At 38.9% G+C, this 22,324-nt stretch overlaps 1 protein-coding gene across 2 annotated transcripts in view; it reads right to left on the bottom strand.

Moving 5' to 3' along the window:
* tmeff2a (transmembrane protein with EGF-like and two follistatin-like domains 2a) overlaps positions 1 to 10,929 on the bottom strand; it is a 134,556-nt gene extending 123,627 nt beyond the window's left edge. For both annotated transcript variants that reach the window (XM_036561931.1, XM_036561932.1), the window contains exon 1: positions 10,707 to 10,929. In XM_036561931.1, the coding sequence (XP_036417824.1) occupies positions 10,707 to 10,875 (169 nt within the window). In that variant the 5' untranslated portion in view covers positions 10,876 to 10,929. The remainder of the gene's footprint in view (positions 1 to 10,706) is intronic.
* Positions 10,930 to 22,324: the final 11,395 nt, after the last annotated feature.

The following is a 22,324-nucleotide window of genomic DNA, read 5'->3' as shown; positions in this document are numbered from 1 at the left end:
CTCCTATCTTCCTATGTCTTTCCTCCTCTCCCTTCTGTTGCCTGTGACAAACTTTTGGCACCCCACTACCACCAGTCTCCTCCCTGTTTGTTAATCTCTGGCTAGTTCATCTAATGAGATGCTTGGCCTTATAGTGTAAACTTCATTTGTAGGCAAAATTAAAATGAACAATTGGTCTACACAACCATTAAAGAGTTTAATCACACCTGCAAGAGTTCTTCTGTAAATCTGACATTTCCTACATTTTAGAATAATACTGAATTATGAATTATGATATAACACAGATGGAATCACTCCAACCTAAATACCGACCTCTTACCAGAGCTACTTAGACCCACCCTAGCTCGCAACACAGCTGACTGGCTTAAACACATTCATGAACACAAACACTGCACTAATTAACTTTTTACAAGGCATAGTTATTAACTAGTAATGACATTTAACAAGGCACAACGATATAAGGGTAATATAAAGGCTGTAGCTTAACATTTTCCAACTAGAACTAACTAGTTCTAAGTTCTAAAACTAATGTCTGGTTGGTTAGCCATCCTAGTTAAGTTAAGCTTAAACATTTGTGTTTTGGAAATGAATTCTTATTTAAGCATCACTTTATTTTTCTCAGAAACATTTAATCATGCTATACTTAATATCTCACCAGTGATGATTTGGCATTGTTCACTTTATATCTTATAAAACTCATTAAAACCAGCCTCCAGAGTGGCTGGGCCATATGCATATCCACGTTGGCCACAGTAAAATGGACCAGCATGAGGAATTGGAGCTTTCTGTGAACTCCTGTGTTTTCATATCACTGTACAAAAGAAGCTCCATGCTGCCTTTACTGTTGGATGCACTGCGATGCAGAATGGAATTCACATCACTATGAAATTGCTTGTTATTGATCTGTTTCATCAGCTTAGCAATAAAAGATGACTGATGTGTGAAGCATTTTCCTGTTTGTATGTTTACCTGCTCTAATTGGAAGTTGGCCACACAAACACAATGGTTCACTATGGCTTGGTTAGATCACCAGAGTAAACACGATGACAGCACTGAGGGATCATGTCATTAACGGTATTTAATTATGAAATTTAATTACTAATTAAATATATATTTAATTATGAAAAAGATACATTTCAATCAAATGTCTCTAAACCTTTGATTGCTACTGTAAACGTGAAGATGAAACTCAACTGAAGCCAGAAACTTTGTGCACTGAGCAGATGATGATGCTCCTCAAACAATGATTGCTAATCCTTTGTTGTTATGAGAAGTTAACAATATTTTAGTTTCAATTTATAAAATATACATTTTCACTATACATACACAACTATTTCTAGCATCTAGAACCTAGAATTGAATTTCTTTTACAGTACGTAAAGTGGATTATAATCTGCTTTTATGATGTAGGCTTTTGTTTTACAAGTAATCTTTCCAGCTGGGAACGGATGTCATTATAGCTTAATCAAAAACCCAATGGCATGATATCCTGTCATAGCAGGTCCAAATGAAGATGGAGGAATCCAGTGAAAGGGGCAATCATAAATCTTCACTACTGAATAACAGGCAATAACCTGCTCTGTAAAAACACTGCTACATACCAGAAGACAATAATGGATCAGCTAATAACATCCGTATCAGCGGCATCGATGCAAAGTCGATGGACTAATGCACGGATGCAGAAGAATGCAACAAGGTGTTGTCTGCAAGTGATTTGGCTTGTGATTTCTGCTTTTACAGCTCTCTCTCTCTCTCGTCCCTGGGAGTGCTGCGATTTTATCATGCCAAAACGAGGAGGGTTAGCCAAGTGCCGTGTCTGCACATATGCCAAAACGTGCAGGTATTGGGACGGGGGGTGACAGGGCTGATTGTTCTTTCTGCCTGAAGCCACTGTTTCGGGAGGAGATTACAGCCCCGTGAATAATTAAAAAAAACAAGCTGGCAAGCATCAAATATTAAAAAGGTGATGTTTATACACTGCTGAATAAAGCATTAGGCCACTTATTTGGCCGAAAAAGAAACGCAACTTTAAACCAAGGACATTCGCCTCACGTGGAGGCTCCTGGCTTCTGCATGTTTTGGTCTAAGGGGTTCTAACGCACAGAAAATAACCTTTTAGATAGGGATACCACTTTTTACATCACGGTACCAATACAGATATATGATCCTCATATCGGCTGATACAGAGCACCAGTAGTGACACTAACTCTATCTGACCTAACTAGATATTTTTTTACAGTATTACATGGGCTGATAATTGATAATGATCACCCCAAGATAACCCAAGCCCTTGGACATTTTGGTGAAATGCAATATGAGACAACGGTCTAACTATAATCACAGCAGTAAAGACTGTAGTGGTGATATTTAAAAATAATACAAACATGTAAAATGTATCCAAGCTTCACCTACAGCATGAACATAACATATAACACATGAATAAACTTTCAATGAAGGCAATGAATAACAAGTAAGAAAAATAAGCTGTAGTAAACAGAAACAGCCACAATGACTTCTGGGTAGCCACAATATTTATATTATTAAAGACGGCGAGTTTAAGAAGTGTGTCAATCGAGATCTGATAATCATTTATGTCAGCCAAGCACCATTTAACAGATTTTATGAGTATAAAATTGAAATCTTAAATATAGACATAAAATTTTATTGCCTGATATTATCCAGTATTTGAATTTTTTAGCCCCCTAAAACACTCTAAACCTAGCTGATGAAGAGTAACGAGTTATATCATGTTCAATTTGTAGTTGGTATCTCCATATTGACTGTGTTTTGCATATGGTTTAGAGTCCCAGTTTAAAGTTCCAGTGGCGGATGAGTCTGTTTTTAGGACTGTAACAACAGCTTTTTACACAATGGTTCTCAGTAAAGATAATGGTTCTATAGAGAGCCATGAACACTCAAAGAACCATTTGCATGCTTAAAGCGTTCTCTGCATCATGAAAGGTTCTCAGATTGAACTCTGCTATTGTTATGATGTCAAGCTTGTATCAATAGCAGAACCCATTTTGGTTCTATATAGAACCATATACAACACGTTCGATCTGATGAACCAATTCACAAGGCAACAAAGAACCATTTAAGCATGCAAACGGTTCTTTGAGTGTTATGGTTCTGTATAGAACCACTGTCTTTACTAAAGAACCCTTGAAGAACCAATTTTTTTAAGAGTGGAGCTATCAAAAAGCATAACAAGTTGATGTGTAAGTGATCTCTGATGCCATATAATTTCTTCTGGTCCCTTAAGAAAGTAAAACAAAATAAATTTCCACAAACATAGCAAATGCCACAACTGCAGATGCCCCATATATCTACTCCAGTAATCATCCAAGCTCAGTCAACAAAGCTTGTTAAAACTTATAGTGTACACTGTGAAGGCTCATGTTTGAACACTAAAGCTTGACCGATATATAGGCTGGCTGATAATATTGGGTGATACTGACAATCCGCAGTTTTAACGGTATCGTCAAAAAGTATTGACGATAATCAGTGATGCCTCTGGTATTGTGCCACTGAGCCGACTGTTAAGCATCCTTCTTGGGGTATGAGAAAAGCTCTGGGTAGTTCTTTTTAATTGTTCAGCGAATATTATCAGTTTTTCAAATTTTTAGACACTAATAATCAAAGGCAGCCACTAAATTTTCGAACATGTTGAACAAGATGCGTAATTAGTATGCAGATGGATCCTATTAGTACAAATTGCAATTCAATTACCATTGGCTTATCCAATGCGATCTGTTATATAAGAAAGCAATAACATCATTATTACATGATACATTTACTGCTGTGCTAATGGTAAGGGTAGACAACTGTGAAAACTTTATCAATCAGTTTTTCAGTAACTACCCAAACCTACATGCTATTCTGTAAACACAATGTCGGTCTTTGCTGCAGAAAGGAGGTCAATTAGCTTCTGACATCACTGGAAGTAATTCTGAATAACGACTAATGCACTGACACAACCAGAAGCTTCTTTTGCCCCCTCAAATGCTCCTTCCTGCCTCCTGGCTGTCACACTTGTCCAATTTCTGCTAACCTCTTTCCCGCCAGAGCCCGAGTTAAGTAATTATAATGCCTCAATTAGAACAATTACTGAGTGTCAAGTATACAACAATGGAAACCTTTTCAGTCCCTGTGTGTTATTACTCTTTTGCACCCTTAGGCTACTGTAAACAAGGCCATTTTTGCAAAGCCTTTTAAACATTGACCTTCGGTCACTTGTAGCAATATACAAGACTATAGACTATATTGTATAAGACTGACATCCCCATAAGCTGTTAGCTGCACTGCAACTACGGTCAAGTGGTGTCAATGAAGGCCTCTATTTGAGGTTTTGTGTACAGCCAAATCTGTCTGTTTTTTTGAGGTTGGTGCCATTTGTACTAAGCTACACATATCAGCACAATTAAGGTACTGAAATGTTATGAGCAGCTGCACTGACCGGCATGAAAAAACTGCAGAACAAAGTACTATGCAAAAGTTGGAGACCACCCTTCATTTACTGACCTTCCAATCAAAACAGCCATTAAGTACAAGTATTTAAAATTTAGGGAGATATTTCTGAGGAGAACATCAAATGAGAAAAATAAGTGAAATAAAATGGAGTTTCCAAAACTAAAAGATACAGAGAAAATGGTACTCCTAACAACCACATGCAAGACCTGGTAGACCACCAAACTGTCCCCATCAGATAAACAGCACTTAAAGCTTTCATCTTTGAGAGAGAGGAAAATCAAGCTGCTTCAAATCTGAAAAAATCCACAGATGTTTCTGTCCATCCTTCCACTGAGAGAAGACAACTCAAATGGTTCTGAAAGGATGTGTAGCTGTCAAGAAGCCCTCACTGAGAAAAGGAAATAGACACATCAAACAAAGAAGGTGTTGCTCTCAGAACAATGGACTGACCACCCCTGAGTCCAGGCCTCAACGTCAATGAATGTATTTGGGATTACTTGGATTGTGAGATAGATAACATCATACATTTGAGGAAAAATGGAGCTGAAAATCAAAAAAATTCTCAGTAGTGTAATAAAGTATTAGATTATCAGTAAAAATATTATTACATCATTGTATTACATTATGAGGTACATTACTACATTATTGGATTATTATATTTTTTGATCAAGTTAAGTGCAAAACATTTTTTGGGAAATTATTACAATATTGGTTTCTACTGGGAGGGTCTCTGACTTTTGCACAGTACTGTATGTGTGTGCTGATAAGGGTTAGCACAATATTTTGTTTGCTGATCGTTACTGCGATACTGTTCTTTAAATAGTGATGTCACAAAAGGCTGCAATTTGCAAACAAGCCCTCTAGCCAAACACAGGTTTGGATGAGTGATGAATGAGGAGATAGAATCCAACAAAACTAAATTTTGTGGTCAAATTAATGCAGTCAGATTATTGACTCACCAGTGCACTTTTATTATATTACAAGGAGCAACATATATAGTCAGAATAAAGCTATTCTTTCCTAAACTTGTTTAAAAATGAATGGCCATATTCTAAAACAAATCAGCGTAAGTGTTAATAATTACATTATGCTACTTATTTAATCTTTCTATTTGTGGACCATTTCTAAAAGGTTCCGGACCTTCAAATGAACTTCATGGTGACTATAAATAACTTTGACTGTGATTATATCACACACATATTACCACCACTACAAACAGGTCCATTCATGTAAAGTTGTGCAAAACTTTATTTGCAATCCTGAATCTCTGACCTCATATTTGTGTAAACCAGCCCATTTACAAAGCAACAACTCTCACCCTACACATTTAATCTCCAAACACTCAAACGAATTTAGCTCTGTCTGTAAAACTACAATGTGCTCAGCAATTCTCTCACACCCAGAATTTGAATCACAAATGAACAGACTGGACATGTTGGACATCATCACATCTGCAATTGTGCCTCGTCAATTTTTGTCATTTGCAAACAGCTCGGTTTGTGCTGCACAGCGATTAGCCTGTGGGTACCCATAGAACGCAGCAAGGTAGGGCTGGGTAATAAGACAATATTTATCGTTATCGTGATAAATTATATCACAATATGTCACAATGTGCTTCTTTGAGTATATCATTGATATCTTCAGTACTTAAACACTTACCAGCTCCATGTTGCATTATTAATTATGTTAAATTAATTAATTTTTTGGGATTACTGCAGCGCAGGATGTGAAATGTAGAATACAAATTACTGTATTCATTGTTATTGACAGTATTTTTTTAAATGTGGTGCTTCTGGGGCCGTATTACAGAAGCTTTCAATCCTTTTGTCTTAGGTTAAGATCTGACTGGTCAAGATAAGATTTGTTGCATCACAGAAGCAAATTTTATCTTAGTTAGGAATTTAGAAATGTTAACTTATCTTACAGCATCTTATTTTAAGATGGGAAATCTTTAACTACTCGATCGAAGTCGAGTCAATGATCAGCTGTTATGTCTGTTACCTACCAACTGGCCAACCGCACACAGCTAAACATAATCAAAATAATGTTAAAAAGGCTACCGCTACCGTTACCACTATAAAAAAGGTCTAAACAAAAGTGCAATAAACTGGAAGTTATGTACATTGTGATAGCATCCCCTTCTGTTTATGAGAGCGTTGTCGCTCCCTAGCTTCAGTTTCCATTTCCCAAATGCTTTAGCTGACCATGCTAACGTTATTCCTCCTAAAAAACAAACACACATTCTCCTCATTATTCACCACCATCACTGTGATATGTTATCTGACGAGTTTTCATCAACATTAACACACAAAGGTAATAATAGGGGACGGTGGAGACCGTGTCTTTTTAAATGCTGAGTTAGAAAAGAAAAACATCAAGTGAAAGCACTGTTTTACAATATAGATACATTTTACATAATAATGCTAGTAGTGAACTATGCTGCCTGTAACAGCTGAAAAAAAATGCTAGAAAAGACAGTTAAAACAGAAGTTAGGAGACTGGTGAGGTTTATCCTAAAGTTAGGACAGTATTTAGGGAGACTTATTCTGTTTAGGGTGTTTCTGTAATACTGTTTTCTTATCTGATGTTAACATATAAGATTATGAAGTTAGGAACTGTTATTCTGTAATAGCTACTGTCCTAACTGAAGTTGTCATGGTGTCTAAACAGAGGATTTCAGGGTTGAGATGTTTGTAATATGACCCCTGGTTCTTTATTTCTCTGTTCTAACTTATCAGATGTCATAAAAAATAAATATCGTTGCATATTGTGTATTGTGAAAAGTTCCTGAAGTATTGTTATATTATATTTTTTCCATATCACCCAGCTCTACAGCAAGGCACCTTCAAACTTTGCTAAGTCTACTGCCTAGGTTTTGATCCTAATATTTCTAATGGTCTTTTTTTCAGCAGGGAACATCCCGGTGCCCAAGGTGGTGGTAAGATGAAACAGAACAGAACAAGCAACATGTTGCCTTGCGTTGTCTGGCTTCAAGGCACAAACATAGTCTAAATGCAGTCACAGTCAAAACAATACACAGCGTGAGAGGTTCAAATTCAAATGAGCCCAAATAACACAGCTAGCTGATTCCAAAGCTCTGGTTTGTAGAGCTATTACAGATCACCTTAGCCCAATTCTGATACATTTTAAAGGCTTAAATATCTTCAATTATTCATCCTTAGAGACACTGTGGCTCTGAACATGACAAAAAATGTGAACTTGCTGCCCTGAAAGGCCTAATATAAAGTACAACAAGATGCAAATCATATATTGAATGTATTTAAAATCCCCAGAGGTGAATTATCCCAATATCTCTGCAAAATTCAACCACTGAGTCATAAACATGTGAAAAGAAATGTAACGATTCACATTTATTTACAATGGTGGTGACAGGAACCAGGGGTTGCCATGTCTACAACATATTTTATTTACTATCCAAAACCACCAGTAAACCTACCTAAGTTTTATATGTATATTATATGTTGATACAGTAATAATCTGAAACAAATGCTTCCTTTGGGAAAAGGGTTGCGTGATATGGCAAAAACCTAATATTGTGATATTTCAAGAACTTTTTACAATTCATGATAAAATACTACCAAAACCTGTGAATATAATGATTTTTACTCAATATGTGGCACACTGTGTTGCACTAAATCCAATTAAACAGGACTTATTTTACTTTCTAGAACAGGCAGTTGTTCAGTGTTCTACAAGTACTGACAATATCCAGGATATGTTCCGAAAAGCATATTGTATTGTACTGTGACATTATTTATCACGATAATGATACACATCGTCATATTGCCCAGCCCTATTTGGGACTATTTTGCCTTACAACACCCTGAATGTACGTCTCCAGACTCCAGAAATCTTAAGTGAATCCAGAATTTTAAGTGAGAGCTCTCTGTGAGGAAGCTTTCAGAGGTGGACGTCTGGTTCCCATCAGCACCACCGTGCACAACCCAGACTTGGTTTCACTACAAACCCATTTGTTTACATCTTAAAGACTTGAATTATGCAGAAATGTTGAGGAACCAGCAGAATTCCCATTCTACAATTCCCAAGTAGTGTTCATTTAAGTCCAGCTGGAAACAAATGAACACTAAAAGTAAATTCAGCAGCAAAGACCCCAGCAAAAATTAAACTTTCATTTGTGCCCAGCTGGTCCTAAACTTGGACTATAGTGTCTATTCAACACTGTGGGTGCTAATTTAACTCTGGAGTTTTTACCGGTACTGTAGTAGTAAACGCCTCAGAGAAACTGGGAGAGGAAAAAAAAAGACATTCAGGCCTCCATAAATCAGAAAACGATTTAAGGGGGACTGCGGCTGCTGCTGTATGAATGAATGTCCTTGGCTGTTAAGGGCTGAAAAAAAATTTGTACAGCAACCTACTTCAGTGAAAGAGTGAAAACAAGCCCAAAAGCTAAGCTAGGCTAATAGCTGGTTAAAGGAGAAATTCACAGATTTTCCAAAATTTCAGCATAACTCAATTGTTAAGATCTAAACCAAGTCATTCAGAGAGGTTTGATGTGAAATGCTCTGTTCTGAGTCAGAACTGTTCACAGTGGTGGAGATAGGAACCAGACATCTTGCTCTAAAAGCTCTCTCACAGAATGTTATCACATGAAATGGTTATGAATATGCAGCCCGATGCCTGACACATTATTTTATGATAGTTTTGAGATCAACTTTTGGGCTACAATGTACTTTTAAAATCCATTAATAGTGGAAGGATATATGTAGTTTGTTATAAGGCAGAGTAGTCCCCAATGAAACTTTTATTTTACCATCATCAACATTCTGCATAAGGTTCACTGATGGTTTTGGATAGTAAATAAAATGTATATGTAACATAAAATTTATGTTGTAGACATGGCGACCTCTGGTTCCTATCACCACCTCTGTAAAGAAATCTCAATCTCTACAATGAACCATTTCAAACCAAACCGGTATAAAGGACTCTATTTACATATCTCTATTTCTCTCTAACACTGAATTACACGTACATTTTGAAAAAATCAGTGGAGTTCCCCTTTAACGTCTCCCAAGCTAAGCGGGTCTGTGGAGCAGCAGGTTAGCCTTGGAAACTTAGGAACATTACACATATTAAATTGAATGTTTGTGTGATTTCTGTGATTATTTTGGCGGTTCCAGAGTGGAGACTGTTAGGATAACGCTAGCTAGCCTTCGAATATCAGCTGTTGACATCTGTGGAGACGCTTAGACCAAAAAAAGGCGTCAGAAAATGTGATGGTTTGGGGGGAATGGAGGCAGTGTGATGTGGACGATGTGGAAATAACCCCCCGAGGGAAAATTTAACTCATTTCTGGAGGAAGAGCGTCCACAGACTGCAGACTGAAAGCAACGCACCACCATTAATCAGTCCGGAGAAAGTCCAACACTACCATCCCAGCCAGCCGCAGCCTTTTAGGTCGCTGTGCTGGAAGAGCTGCTTAAATAAACCGTTCAATGAAACTCAGATTCTCTTTTTCACACAAGGCATGTGGATAATGTTGGTTTCGCTCACCGGTATTATCATTATACATGGTTCTGCACCGTTTTCCGGCTGATACTTTAACGGTTAAAGCCAGAGTCTCCACTCCAGTGGCATCTAACGGATGTGGGAGAAAGATCGCATTAAAAATGACGAAGCTTGTAACTTTCAGAGATGCATTTCTCGGGTATGTGCTGCCATTTTCTCATCTAAAACCGCACAGATTCAAAAATTACGACGTATGCGAAGTTTTTTTTTTTTGTTCGTTTATTGCCGCGAAGGTGTCCTGTACACACACCGAGTCAGAGGATTAAAAAGTAAATAAATAAAATAGATGAAAAAGGAAAAAAGCACTAAAATCACATGAACTCAGTAAAAAAGCTACACGAAATAATATTTAAAAATAATCAAATAAATAATAAAAAAAAATGCAGAACCAAAAATAAATAATATAATAAAAAAAGAAAGAGAAGGCACGAAGCACTTGAAACACATGGACTCATGGCTTTAAAAAAGTACATAAAATAATATTTAAAAATAAATTTCACGCAAAGTAAAAGAATAAAATAATAGTTTAATAAGATTCACTCCACTCACTGACTATATATAAAACACAAATAGACTCCCCCACAAAAAAAAACAAAAAAAAACAAAAACAAACAAATAAAAAAAACTAATAAATCGCCTGCGGAATCCCTAAAGCCGCTCCTAGCACCCTCAGCACCGTGCGCGCTTACCGGAGCAGTTCCAGCCGGTGGGGGTCTGGCAGTCGCTCAGCGAGGAGGACGGGAAGGCGCGGGGCTGCAGGACCGGGAAGGCGGCGAGGAGCGAGACGACGGCGAGCCGCAGCCAGTCCCCCGCGGCCCGGCTCCAGCGCGCCACCCTCATCCTCATCCTCACACTCATCCTCCTCCTCCGCCCGCCCTCAGCTCCCGCACACTCAGATCCCCGCGCGCGCTTCACGGACGAGCCCCGGGCCACGCGGCGCGCTCACACACCGACACGCGCGCATCTTCCGAGGGGCAGAGTTTGGCCCATGGAGAGGAGAGGGGGACTCGGGTCCGCCGAGAGATGATGATGAAGAAGAGGAGGAGGATGAAGAGGCTGGAGGCGTCCAGAAAGTGCACAAACAAGCCTAGAGAAGACGCAGGAGCCAAAAACACAATTCCATCCGCCGAAGTTGCTCCTAACATCCACGGTCGATCGCTCCGGGTGCGTGCGTGTGTGTGTATGTTCAGGCTCTTCAGTCCGTCTCTCTCTCCCTCGCTCGCGCTCTCGCGCACACAGACACATATACGCACACACGCGCGCGCGCACACTTCGTCTCGTTCACTCCCACAATAGCGAGCTGCACGCGAGCACCCGGTTTTCGAGCGCCCTCCTGGTCACGTGACCTCTAGAGGCGGGATCTGAGAGGGACAATCGCGGCACTGATTGGCTGAGAAGGCTGATTTTTTTTCCTCCACCCGTTTTCCTTAAAGCCACGCCCCTCCCGGCTGGTCGCTCCACTTAACAAGCAGTCCGCCCAGCTACTAGCCAATCCGTGCGCAGGAGGAAAAATGCCGCTAGGCAATGGCAGCGAGGGAGGTGTGGCCACACCAGCCAGGAGGCGGGGCTTTACAGAAAACGGGTGGGAAAAACAAAGCGGCGTCTCCCGTCTGACGCCCAGCTTCAGTTTGGGCCTGTGTGTCCGAGGTCAGCTCGCGTAATAAAAGCTTTGGGAGGATAAAATATACACATTAAAAAGATGGTACTTCAAGGGCTCTTTAATATAAAAATATGTGCTAACCTACAACGGGAGCTCAGTAGACGAGAGCTGATCACACTGATCAGGCCTTTCCAATCAAACGTGAGTGCTGTTATTGTATCATGGCCAGTCAAAATCATTAGGCTCTTCATCTTTCCTGAATGTCTGAGCTATAGTCCAATTGACCAATCCCAAGCTCTGTCGTATTTTCCCAGCCCTTCAACTGTTGCTTCAAGCCTTAAGCTCTGATAAGTGCGCCAGTGTTTGAATTTGATTTTCCAGCTGCTGACAAAAGATGCACTTGAGAGAACTGTAAAAGTGAGATCCAAATGTGATCAGTTCTTGTCCAACATCAGAGCCAGACCAGACACAGCCCGCTCCAAAATCTTGTAGAAAGACTTCTCAGAAGAGTGGAGGCTGTTATAACTGCAAAGGGGGGGCAACTCCATATTAATGCTCATGGTTTTGGAAAGTGATGTCCAATAAATACATATAGGTGTGTATATATAGTGCAAACATCAAAGATGCTATAGAAGTGAGTCTCAGTTCAAACAAGGTCGCAGTAACAAATTGCCAGCATCCTTAAAGCCTTCTTTACTTTGGCTAAAAATACTCCATTCTGCCTCATTTTTCACAAGGCAGTAACTAATGATGCAGTAATTGCCCTCTTTAGTGCCTTAGTGTGCAGAGTTTCTCTTCTGGTGAATGTGACCTGTGGGAGGTCTCTTCTAGCTATATAGTACATGGTATACGTCTATAAGACTCCAGCTTACATCTGAGTATGACGTACAGCTAATGTGTTATAATCTGGCACCTTAATAAAGTGATGAATGAGGATGTGTTAATGTCTACTTCTGCAGGTGGAAAACAACCCTTACAGAATCTTGCTCAATTTGCGGATGCATTAGTGCTTTTTTATGGAGTGAATCATAGACTGCAGGAGTTTCTGTTTGTGTTTGTGTGCCTGTGTGTAAGTGAGAGAGAGTTGATTTTTTCATGTATTCTACAAAGATCTATTTCTTCATGTGTCTTCATTTGTCAAGGGAGAACGAGCACGCCTACGGTGTGATGTAGTCTAAATGTGTGACCGGATGCTGGCCTGCTGCAAAACAATCCAACAGAGCTGAGAATCAAGGAAGCCCTAAGACACAATATTATCACTGTACGTGATCCACGTTTGGGGATGCAAATTCGGTCAAGTGTTGGGGGGGCAGCAACATCAGGAGGCTATTGTGTACATACTGTAACTAATACATAAAAATAGGCAAACAAAGCAGCAGTGAGAGCCATTATAATGATATTCAATGCTTTATACACACTTAAAAAGATGGTTCTTCCGGGGTTCTTTAGTAAAGGCAAGGGTTCTATTTAGAACCATGAGTTCTATATAGAACCATTTCATGCTTAAATGGTTCTTTGCATGGTGAAATGGCTCTTCAGATTGATAGATGTGTTGTATATGGTTCTGTATAGAGCCTTTTTGAAAATGACCCTTCTATTGTTACAATGTCAAGCTTGTATACAAAAGTAGAACCCCTTTGGTGCTATATAGAACATGTACAGTAGCTTGAAGCATTTACATTCATGTATTTGCGTGAAGCAGGTTTCTGGCCTTATGCCATATATGTTTGCAGGAGATGGATGGTGGCAAAAGGGATGTTCCATTGTTTTCAGTGCAGCCGCAAACAAGAATCCTGCCAACATAAGCGGCAACGTTCTGCAGAACACAGAAGTAAGAGGAGCCTTCTGTCAAGAGTTTAATTTTCCCAACTTTCTCTTCGGTGGAATAAACTGGAAGTAGATTTTTTGGGGTGTGATAAACACCAAACATCTAGTTGTTGAATTCCTGACCACAACAAAACTAAATAACAATCCATTTTGGCTTTAATTAGAATTTTATGAATGGAAATAATTGCAAATATCTGGCAGCTCAGTCATTCTGAATTACTACTTCAAATGTGGATGCACATTTATTTATTTATGTATCTATTAGACAATAATCACCTAATGTTGATACAAATAAATGGTAGTGAAGATAGCTGTTAGGTCAACTGCTCACTGCCAGAGACCTTTGTTTGTAAGCCTAAACTCAAGCGTGCATGAGCTGCATGTATTCAGCTTGCATTGACAGTGTGATGTTACTGGTCTCGGAAATTTTATGGAAAAGTAATTCTCAAAATGTGTTGTCAATATGTTAGTGCTTTTTCACCAACCATCCTATACCCCACCAAATTCATCTTGCGTAATTTAAAAAATTCTCAATCCTTACTCAACAGCCGAGGGCTCACGTAGGGCTGCTTCTTTGGTTCCCAAAGAATCCATTTTCTGAGGTTGACATGAGCCTTGACTCACAAAGCACAGCCCTTTGGCCACTTCTGATGTGATCTGTTTCTGAGGCATATTGTGCATCACTGCTAATGAACAGAAGCAATATCTTGACACGAATCATGCTAGATTGTAGTTATTATTCCTGTCCTCTAATGTTAAATGAGGTATCTCCCCGATCACAAGCAGCACTTCTACACTAGAAAGGTGAAGGTCAGTCCATGTTTTCTGTTCCACTACTCCTCTTTAGACTACAGGTCACTCAATATTGTTGTACTCTTAAGTGTTTGGAGGAGACTGCTAGGCACTCATATGTTCCCTGGTTATGTTAGTGCTATAATCAGTACTGGGGTACAAAGTAACATGATGCAGTGTAATTGCTTTTCAATGTAATAGAGTAGTGTACAGCATCCCAGTTTAAGTTCTTGACCCACATGTCTCTAAGAGAACAATTATTTGTATATAAATGTATTTGTCCTTATTTGGGTGCATGTGTGCTAGCTTTGATGACTAACTATGTGGCTTTCCACCACTGTAAACTCAAGAAGCAATTTTTTCACTGTTTCTACTGGCTAGTTTCTAGTTTTTATGGTTGTTTTACTTTTTAGCAGCATTTGCCATACATAGTTTCGAGCATAACTGGCTCAGAGCAAAGACAGAGATAGTGGTATGCTTTTAAAATTATATTTACTGTGATTGCTTATTTCTTTCTAAATAAAGTACTGACAGGACTTTCAGATTTCCCTTTGCACTTTCCGCTTGGTACCAATTGGTATGGGTTTTAGAAAGAGTAACTTAGAAGTAAAGTAATGAGCAGTGAGATTACTTTTTACAGGAAGTAATAACTAATCTCACTATAGTTTGTGAAATGTAATTGGCAGTGGCGTGGCTTTGCCAGTGGGTGGGGGTATATGGGGTGGTATGGGTTAGCTGCCATTATTCATCACTCTAACACAGCATCACAGTCTCCATAATTGTTATTTATGCAAGTTCCTCCTTTCTAATGATGCACATAAAAGCAATGTAACCACTAATAGCTCCCCCTAGTGGAGAACCTTCAGCCTGCTAAACATAAGTGACTTTGAGTTACAAGCATGGTCCATGAGGTGTGTTCAATGAAAATACATGACAAACCAGCTGAACAGAGCTTATCATCACATGAACCTAGCGATAAACAGACCAACCGAACCCCATCGCAACTGGCCTGTTCAAAAATACAGTTAGTGCAGCATTCAATAAATCATATATGAAATATATTGAGTATATGATATCTTCAAAAAATAAAATCATTGGCCTATTAAGCCTAGAAAATGGCAACAAACACAAATCTTTAGCTGCAAAGATGAGTGATCACAACAACCAGAATGATACATAAAGCAGTCATAAACTTATCAGACAAGTGAAGTGAAAATATTGTAGCATATAATTACAGAACCCATTTGGAAATACCCCACTCACTTATGATATTTAAACTTTTTTATTTGAAAAAGTGGTTTTCAATGATATTGGACAGATTGGTGATTGGAAAGGGGTTCCGAAGTGTGGCAACCATCTCAGTGTTGGTCTTACACTTTTAAATAAGATGGTCCTTCAACGGTTCTTTGGTAAAGGCAATGGTTCCATATAAATCCATGAACTCTCTGAATAAAGAACCATCTGAATAAAGAAATGTTTTTTTGCATGGTCAAATAGTTTTTCTCTATGATGGAAAACCAGTTGTGCGTGTTTCTTTAAAGAACCCCTTTTAAAAATGGTTCTGTATAGCATCAAAAGGTCACACTATTGTTACAGTTCATAGAACTCTTTTTAAGAAATATGGAACCCTTTTGCTAAGAGCATACCATTAGGAGATTGGAAGTTTGATTCCTTTCATAAATAGCATCGGTCTGGAAGTCAGAAATCCCTAGATGAAGAGTAAACCATGCATATTATATGGTCTTCTTCAGTACTCCATTAAGTAGGATATTGCAGTGCTAGACAAAGACAGAAGATGAGACAGATGCATGACTTCATTATTTAAACACAGGGTACTTGTAATGGAGCTGCCGAGGACATATGTAGCATCATACAACTGTTACTGTGTGGAGTTGTTTCATGGGAATAGCACAGATCCTGTGAATAACTTTGGAGTGAATATGTTGTCGAGACTGATCTCTGGAGGGAGTCTGTTCCTGATTTTTACTCTTAAATTTTAACACTACATTTTAGACGATTCTATTTTAGACAATACTATTAACTCTAAAAAATTGGTTTGGTGTGAAACAGTTCATTGTAGAGTCTCTTTGCAGTGGTGGTTATAGGAATCACAGGTCACAGCACAAATATAGCCATTTTATTTACTATCCAAAACCACCAGTGAACCTACAGGTGAGTTTTTATATGGTTAATTAATAATGTTGATGATGGTAAAATAGTGGAAAATCAAGAAAAAAATCAAGTTTTATTGGGGACTACATTGTCTTATATTAAACTACACATATCCCTCCACCATTGGTGGATTTTAAAATACATTGTAGCTCAAAGGTTGAACTCATAACTAATGTAAAACAATGTGTCAGGCATCAGGCAACATATTCTTAACCATTTCATGTCATAACTTCTTGTGTGGAAGCTTTTAGAGGTGGATGTCTGGTTGGTGGGGGTCACCATGTCTACAACACAAATATAGCCATTTTATTTACTATCCAAAACCAACAGTGAACCTACATGTGTCTTCTGAGTTTTATATGGAATGTTGGTGATGGAAAAATCAGAAAAAATACATTTCTTTGGGGACTATTTTGCCTTGCCGTAACTGTATTTTGAAAAATCTGTTGTAGGCCAAATGTATTATAAAATAATTGCTCAGACATCAGGCAAATTGTTTTTTAACTATTTTGTGTAAAAACTTTCCTTGAGGGAGCTTTTAAAAGGCATTAAATGCTTTGAACGTCTGGTTCCTATCGCCACTGTTGCATACAGAGACAGATTCTGATTTGGTAAGTTTCTCTAAAGTGGCACAGCTCACATCAAACTCCTCTGAATGACTTCGTTGACCTTTTAACCATTAATTAATTATGCAGTAATTTTTACAAGTCTAAATGAATTAACAAGATGATGTACTGAATGAAAGCACAAGAAACATGCTGTTGATCCAAAAAGACAGTTGGTACTTTGGATGTAAAACATAAATTCTAAGCTGTATACCAGAGTTTATATGAAAATGCTCAGGCCCAGTTTTTCCCTGGAACTCTTTAAAGAATAAAGATGAATGGAGCGAGTCAGCAGAACTCAATTAAAACCCGGTTCCCACATGTGTTCCTATATAAGTATTTCCCTTGTGTTATATAATATCCTCTATTTGAGCATCACCTTTTTGAAATCGCGTTCTGCTTCGCTGTGTTTCTCAACTTTCTGAATCATTCCCAAAAGCTTTCTCTTCAACAGCTTTCCCCTGTTTTCCTCCCCTCGCCAGTCAAGTATCATTAACACACATACATATAGCTCAGCGTCTTCACTGGAGGTGGTGAATCTCCTGACGGCACTTATGGCAGTTGTAACAGCACCATACTCTTCACACTACACCATACTCACTTCTCCCCTGTGTCAGGCTTGGGTCTTTAATAAAGACTATTCGGAGAAGGGAGATGTTGGAAGCCTGCATAGATTTAAAGGGTTTTGAAAAAGGGTAATAATAATGCACTGTTGACCCGGCTGCAAATATAGCTTTAGTTATGTGAAGGGTATTTCAAATGATTACACAATTGATCTCTTCATCTTCCTCATACAAATGACCAAGGCCGAGTAGCACATAAGCCTAAGATCACTATGCGCAATCCCAAGTGTCAGCTGGAGTGGTGTAAAGCCACTGGACTTTGGAGCGTGGAAACATGTTCTGTATAGTGATGAATCATGCTTCACTACTTGCCAGAATGATGGACAAATCTGGGTTTAGTGGATGCCAGGAGAATGCAACGTACTAGAATGCAGAGTGGCAACAATAAAGTTTTAGTTCCAGTGAATGATAATGTTAATGCTACAGTCTACAAAGACATTTTACATAATTATATGCTTCCAACTTTGTGGCAGCAGTTTGGGGAAGGCCCTTTCCTGTTTCAACATAACTGTGCCCCTGTGCACAAAGCGAGCCCCATAAAGACATTATTTCACTTGGAGGAGCTCCAGTGGCCTGCATAGAGCCCTGACCTCAACACCACTGGGATGAACTGGAACATCGATTGTAAGCCAGATCTTTTTGTTCAAACATCGGCGTATGACCTTACAAATGCTCTTTTGTCTGAAGGGGCACAAATTCCTACAGACACACTCCAAAATGTTGTGGAAGCCTTCCTAGAAGAGTGGAGGTTGTTATAGCTGCACAAGGAAGGCCATTTTAACACCCATAGTTTTGGAATAAGATGTTCAGCAAGCTCACATATGTGTGTTGGTCAGGTGTCCACATATTCTTATATAGCATACATCATCATAGATTTTTTGAGGAATCTTAAAAAGTGAGTGAGTAAACACTAAATGGGTTCATCCTCTACTATGTGCCTAGTTGAATTGAATTTTTGCCATTGTTCTGCAAAGCTTGTTCAGAGAATGAATACAAAAAAGTCTGTAGGTGGAGCATGCATACTTCAGTGAAAATGAAATCTGCGCCATGGAATTCAAGGACATCATCGAGTTAAAAATGGGTGGTTCAAGATCTAGCTTCATTGCCACCCATCATCATTATTACCATCATCTTCACGATCGGCCTTGATAAGAACAGCTACGTCTTTGCAAAGTGAATAGATGGTGTGATTCCAGGCGCGAGTGTGACTACTTGCCGTTTTATAAATCATTTCATCACATCGCAGCCAGCTTTCTCCTGCTCAGGTTGGTGAAATCCCCTGTGGAAAATACTGGGGGAGTTGACATGGCAACTGGAGCCCTGTGGTTTCATTATAAGGAAAAAACCTTGCTCCGGTGCAGCATTGCCAGTGTATGGCTAGCGAGGGTAATGAAGGAGCGCTGCCTGGGGATCAGTGAGAAGGTCACGTCTCAGGGGGCTAGCAGTGTTTGAGTCTCCCCGCAGCATGGGAGTCCTTAATGATGCAGGCGTTTGGAGACGCTCCCTAAGGTTCCTCTGGAGCCAGCCATGGCTCACTTGCATTGACACATACCATAGATTGACCCATTTTGCACAAGCATAAGCATTCCCACCCGATTGACGAACTTTACACAGATTGCAATAATGTCAATGACCTTGACGTTCATGGTGCCCCAAGTTTGCCATTTATTGCCGACTAATGATGGATTTTTCAACATAAAACGACAACGCTTACAATCATGTGCAAAAGTTTTGGTCAAGTGAAATTATTTTGTGGATATTCGAAGTGAGTTAACAAACCCTCTGCAGAGAACACACTTTATGGCACCATTACTGTTTGTTTGCTGAATTTTATGTATTGGGGAAAAACTGAAATATAAAATGCGGCTTAGGCAAAACTAATGATGCATTTTATATTTTATGTTTTACTTTTCTGCAGCATGTTAAACTCGGCAAATAAATAGAAATTGAGCACTAAAATGTGCAGACAAATGGCATATTTAAGTGTGTTCTCTGTAGAGGATGGGTTGATGTCTATACACAACAAATCAACAAAACATTTAATTTAACTGGGGATCAAACGTTGAACCATTTGCATACCACTATATACACATAAGACAATGTCCCTGACCTTGAAATTCATGATGTCCCATGTTTGTCATTTACTGCTCTCTTGCAATGGATTCCTCATTAACAGCACAAACCAGCAGTAACCCCAGCTTATTCATTTAGTCAAAGATATTATTTGTAATCAAAAGCACAAAAGCTGAAAGAGTAATTCAGTCAGTTAACAGTACTCAATGCATTCATTGATTTGCTATGATAGTTGAGGTCATTCTCTACAGTTGAACCACACTTTATTTTTTCTTTTAGAAGGCCAGATGGGGAGCAAACCGCTGGCTGGTGTCACTCCACACTTTCATCTGCAGCTGTTTATTTGCTAACAAAATGAGTCTCTAATGTTCTTTTTGGATATTGTGGGCGTGTGAGTGAAACCAGAAAATGGGCCTTGGGCTCTTTTGCATTTAAGCAGGTATCTGATTTCACCTTTGATTATTAATGTGACTCACTCAAGAAATGAATTGAGCGTTTGGGTGGTCCCATGGACGCAATAGTTCAACTTGTGGGCTGTTAGGAACCTAGTAGGCCAGGGGTTTCATTTTGAAAATTTTTTTTAATGCTGCATGAGAGTCTTAACAATGAGCTGGGCCCACATTCACATAGTTACAAGAAGTTGCTGCATATATCACAAAGCATCATCAAAAAATAAGGCATCTCACCTTTTCAAGCCCATTCAAGCATATTATTGCTATTAAGTCTGAGTGGTCCATCATTGCGACAGTCCAGTGAAAAAAAAAGTACATTTACACTAATAACACATTTTCCCTTCAAAATTTCAAGATGTACTGAAACATTATATATTGTGACAATATTCACATATATAGTTTTAATATCGGCCAGCACATTGGAGTTACAATACAGGCGAGGCAAGTAGACAAGGCCTATATCAGGGTACCCAATCTTTTGGATGCACAATTGACCACACAAGCTTGCAAAGATGATTTAACCATGTTTGTTTAAAATTTGAGAAAATGTAACATAATCTTACAATTTTAATCTCATAATTTCAAATCACTGTTGCAAGATAGCACTCCAGCTAAACTGAACATCTGAAGCTGGAAAGTAGTCACACAACTAGGCCTGGGCAATATGTAAAGATAATTAGTATGATGTTTTCTTGTTAAAAAAATGATTAGAAGAGATGATCAATGACATTACCCCCCTACCACCACCACAAACACACATACACTTGGTCCACTGCAGCTTAGACATACTTTCTACTCAACTTTCAACATACATGCTTTTTAAAAGGTTCTACAAACATTAATATAGCAGAAAACAATTATTTTCTATGTAAAGATATAGTGGAGTAATGGCATAATGAGCAGAGAATGAAGTCACACCCCCTTTGTGTGTGTTGTAATCTGTGTTTCTGTGTTTTTTGTTTTCATAGCCGGTCCAGCCTTGCATGCACGTTAGTCCCGCCCTGTGAGCGCGTTGGCCCGGCCCAAATTTTGTTTTGCCCTCCCTAAGAGAGAAAGACAGAGACCACCCACATTAAGCATTGTGCATAAAAGATGATGGAGTGCAGTAGGAAATGTTTAGGTCAAAGCGACCTTCCAAATAATACTCCACAGAAAATTCCTCAAAGGCGACGAGGCTGAAGTTGGCTTCCTATTCGCATTTTCCCATTCCACCTTAAATTGTGCAGCAGATCTATTTTGCACTTGAAGGCCATTACACACCGAATGTATATGTATAACTTTCTGATTTCACTCACAGCTGGAATCTCAGCTGATTTTGAGCTGATTTTGGAGATGTAGCTTCACTAAACAAAGCACAAAACAAACAGGCTGAATGTCTTCACGTGCAATAACATCTCCTTTGTTCCACAGAATGAGCAAACTGTGACACTGGTCTACAGTCCTTTTTGGAAATGTGAATGTAGTGTGAGGATCTTCATCACTTAATTCAGAAACTATAAGGCTGAGTGCTTTTAAACAGGCTATAATTTAGTTTGTAGCCCAGTTTGTGCTTTTGGAGATACTGATTCTTTTAGCATTTGTGGAAAAGTTCTCTTTGCTTGAACTTTGCTGCTCAGTTATCTTGGTTGTCATCATTCCAACAGCAGAGGTGACTGTGATTGGTCAGTGAGTTTTTGTTGTCGTTCTCAAAAATTGAACAGATAAACAAATAATGTTGCATACCGTCAGTTTTATGTCTTCTGAATAAATCGCATTTGGTGGCACCTGAATGTAACTGCAACACTATTTAAGCTGGAACAGGAAAATTCGAACAAGAAGCTGCTTTATCGAGAGGTGAAAGGCATTAAAAAGGAAGGGTTGCTCCTGCTTGGCAAGTGGGTAACATTAACTTATTTTTGCTGTTTCACAGAACCTATATGTCGGTAATGTTTTGTCTTGTTTGCTAATATTTGTGATAGCAACTGGTTAGCTTTGCAGCAGCAATTGTAATGACTTTGCTAACCCACAGTCTGTATAACATTAGTTACATTACTTGCTGTGTTCACTCTAATGCTATATCATGGTATTTGTCCATATAACATTTATGAAAAGTTTTGTGGCCAAGAAGATCAAAAACAAACAAGTCTGCCTTGGCAATGCGTGTCCATGAATTTAATTGTGCCT

This window comes from Colossoma macropomum, unplaced genomic scaffold (assembly GCF_904425465.1).
Source record: "Colossoma macropomum unplaced genomic scaffold, Colossoma_macropomum, whole genome shotgun sequence".
Lineage (NCBI taxonomy): Eukaryota > Metazoa > Chordata > Actinopteri > Characiformes > Serrasalmidae > Colossoma > Colossoma macropomum.
This window is presented reverse-complemented; position numbering and strand designations above follow the sequence as displayed.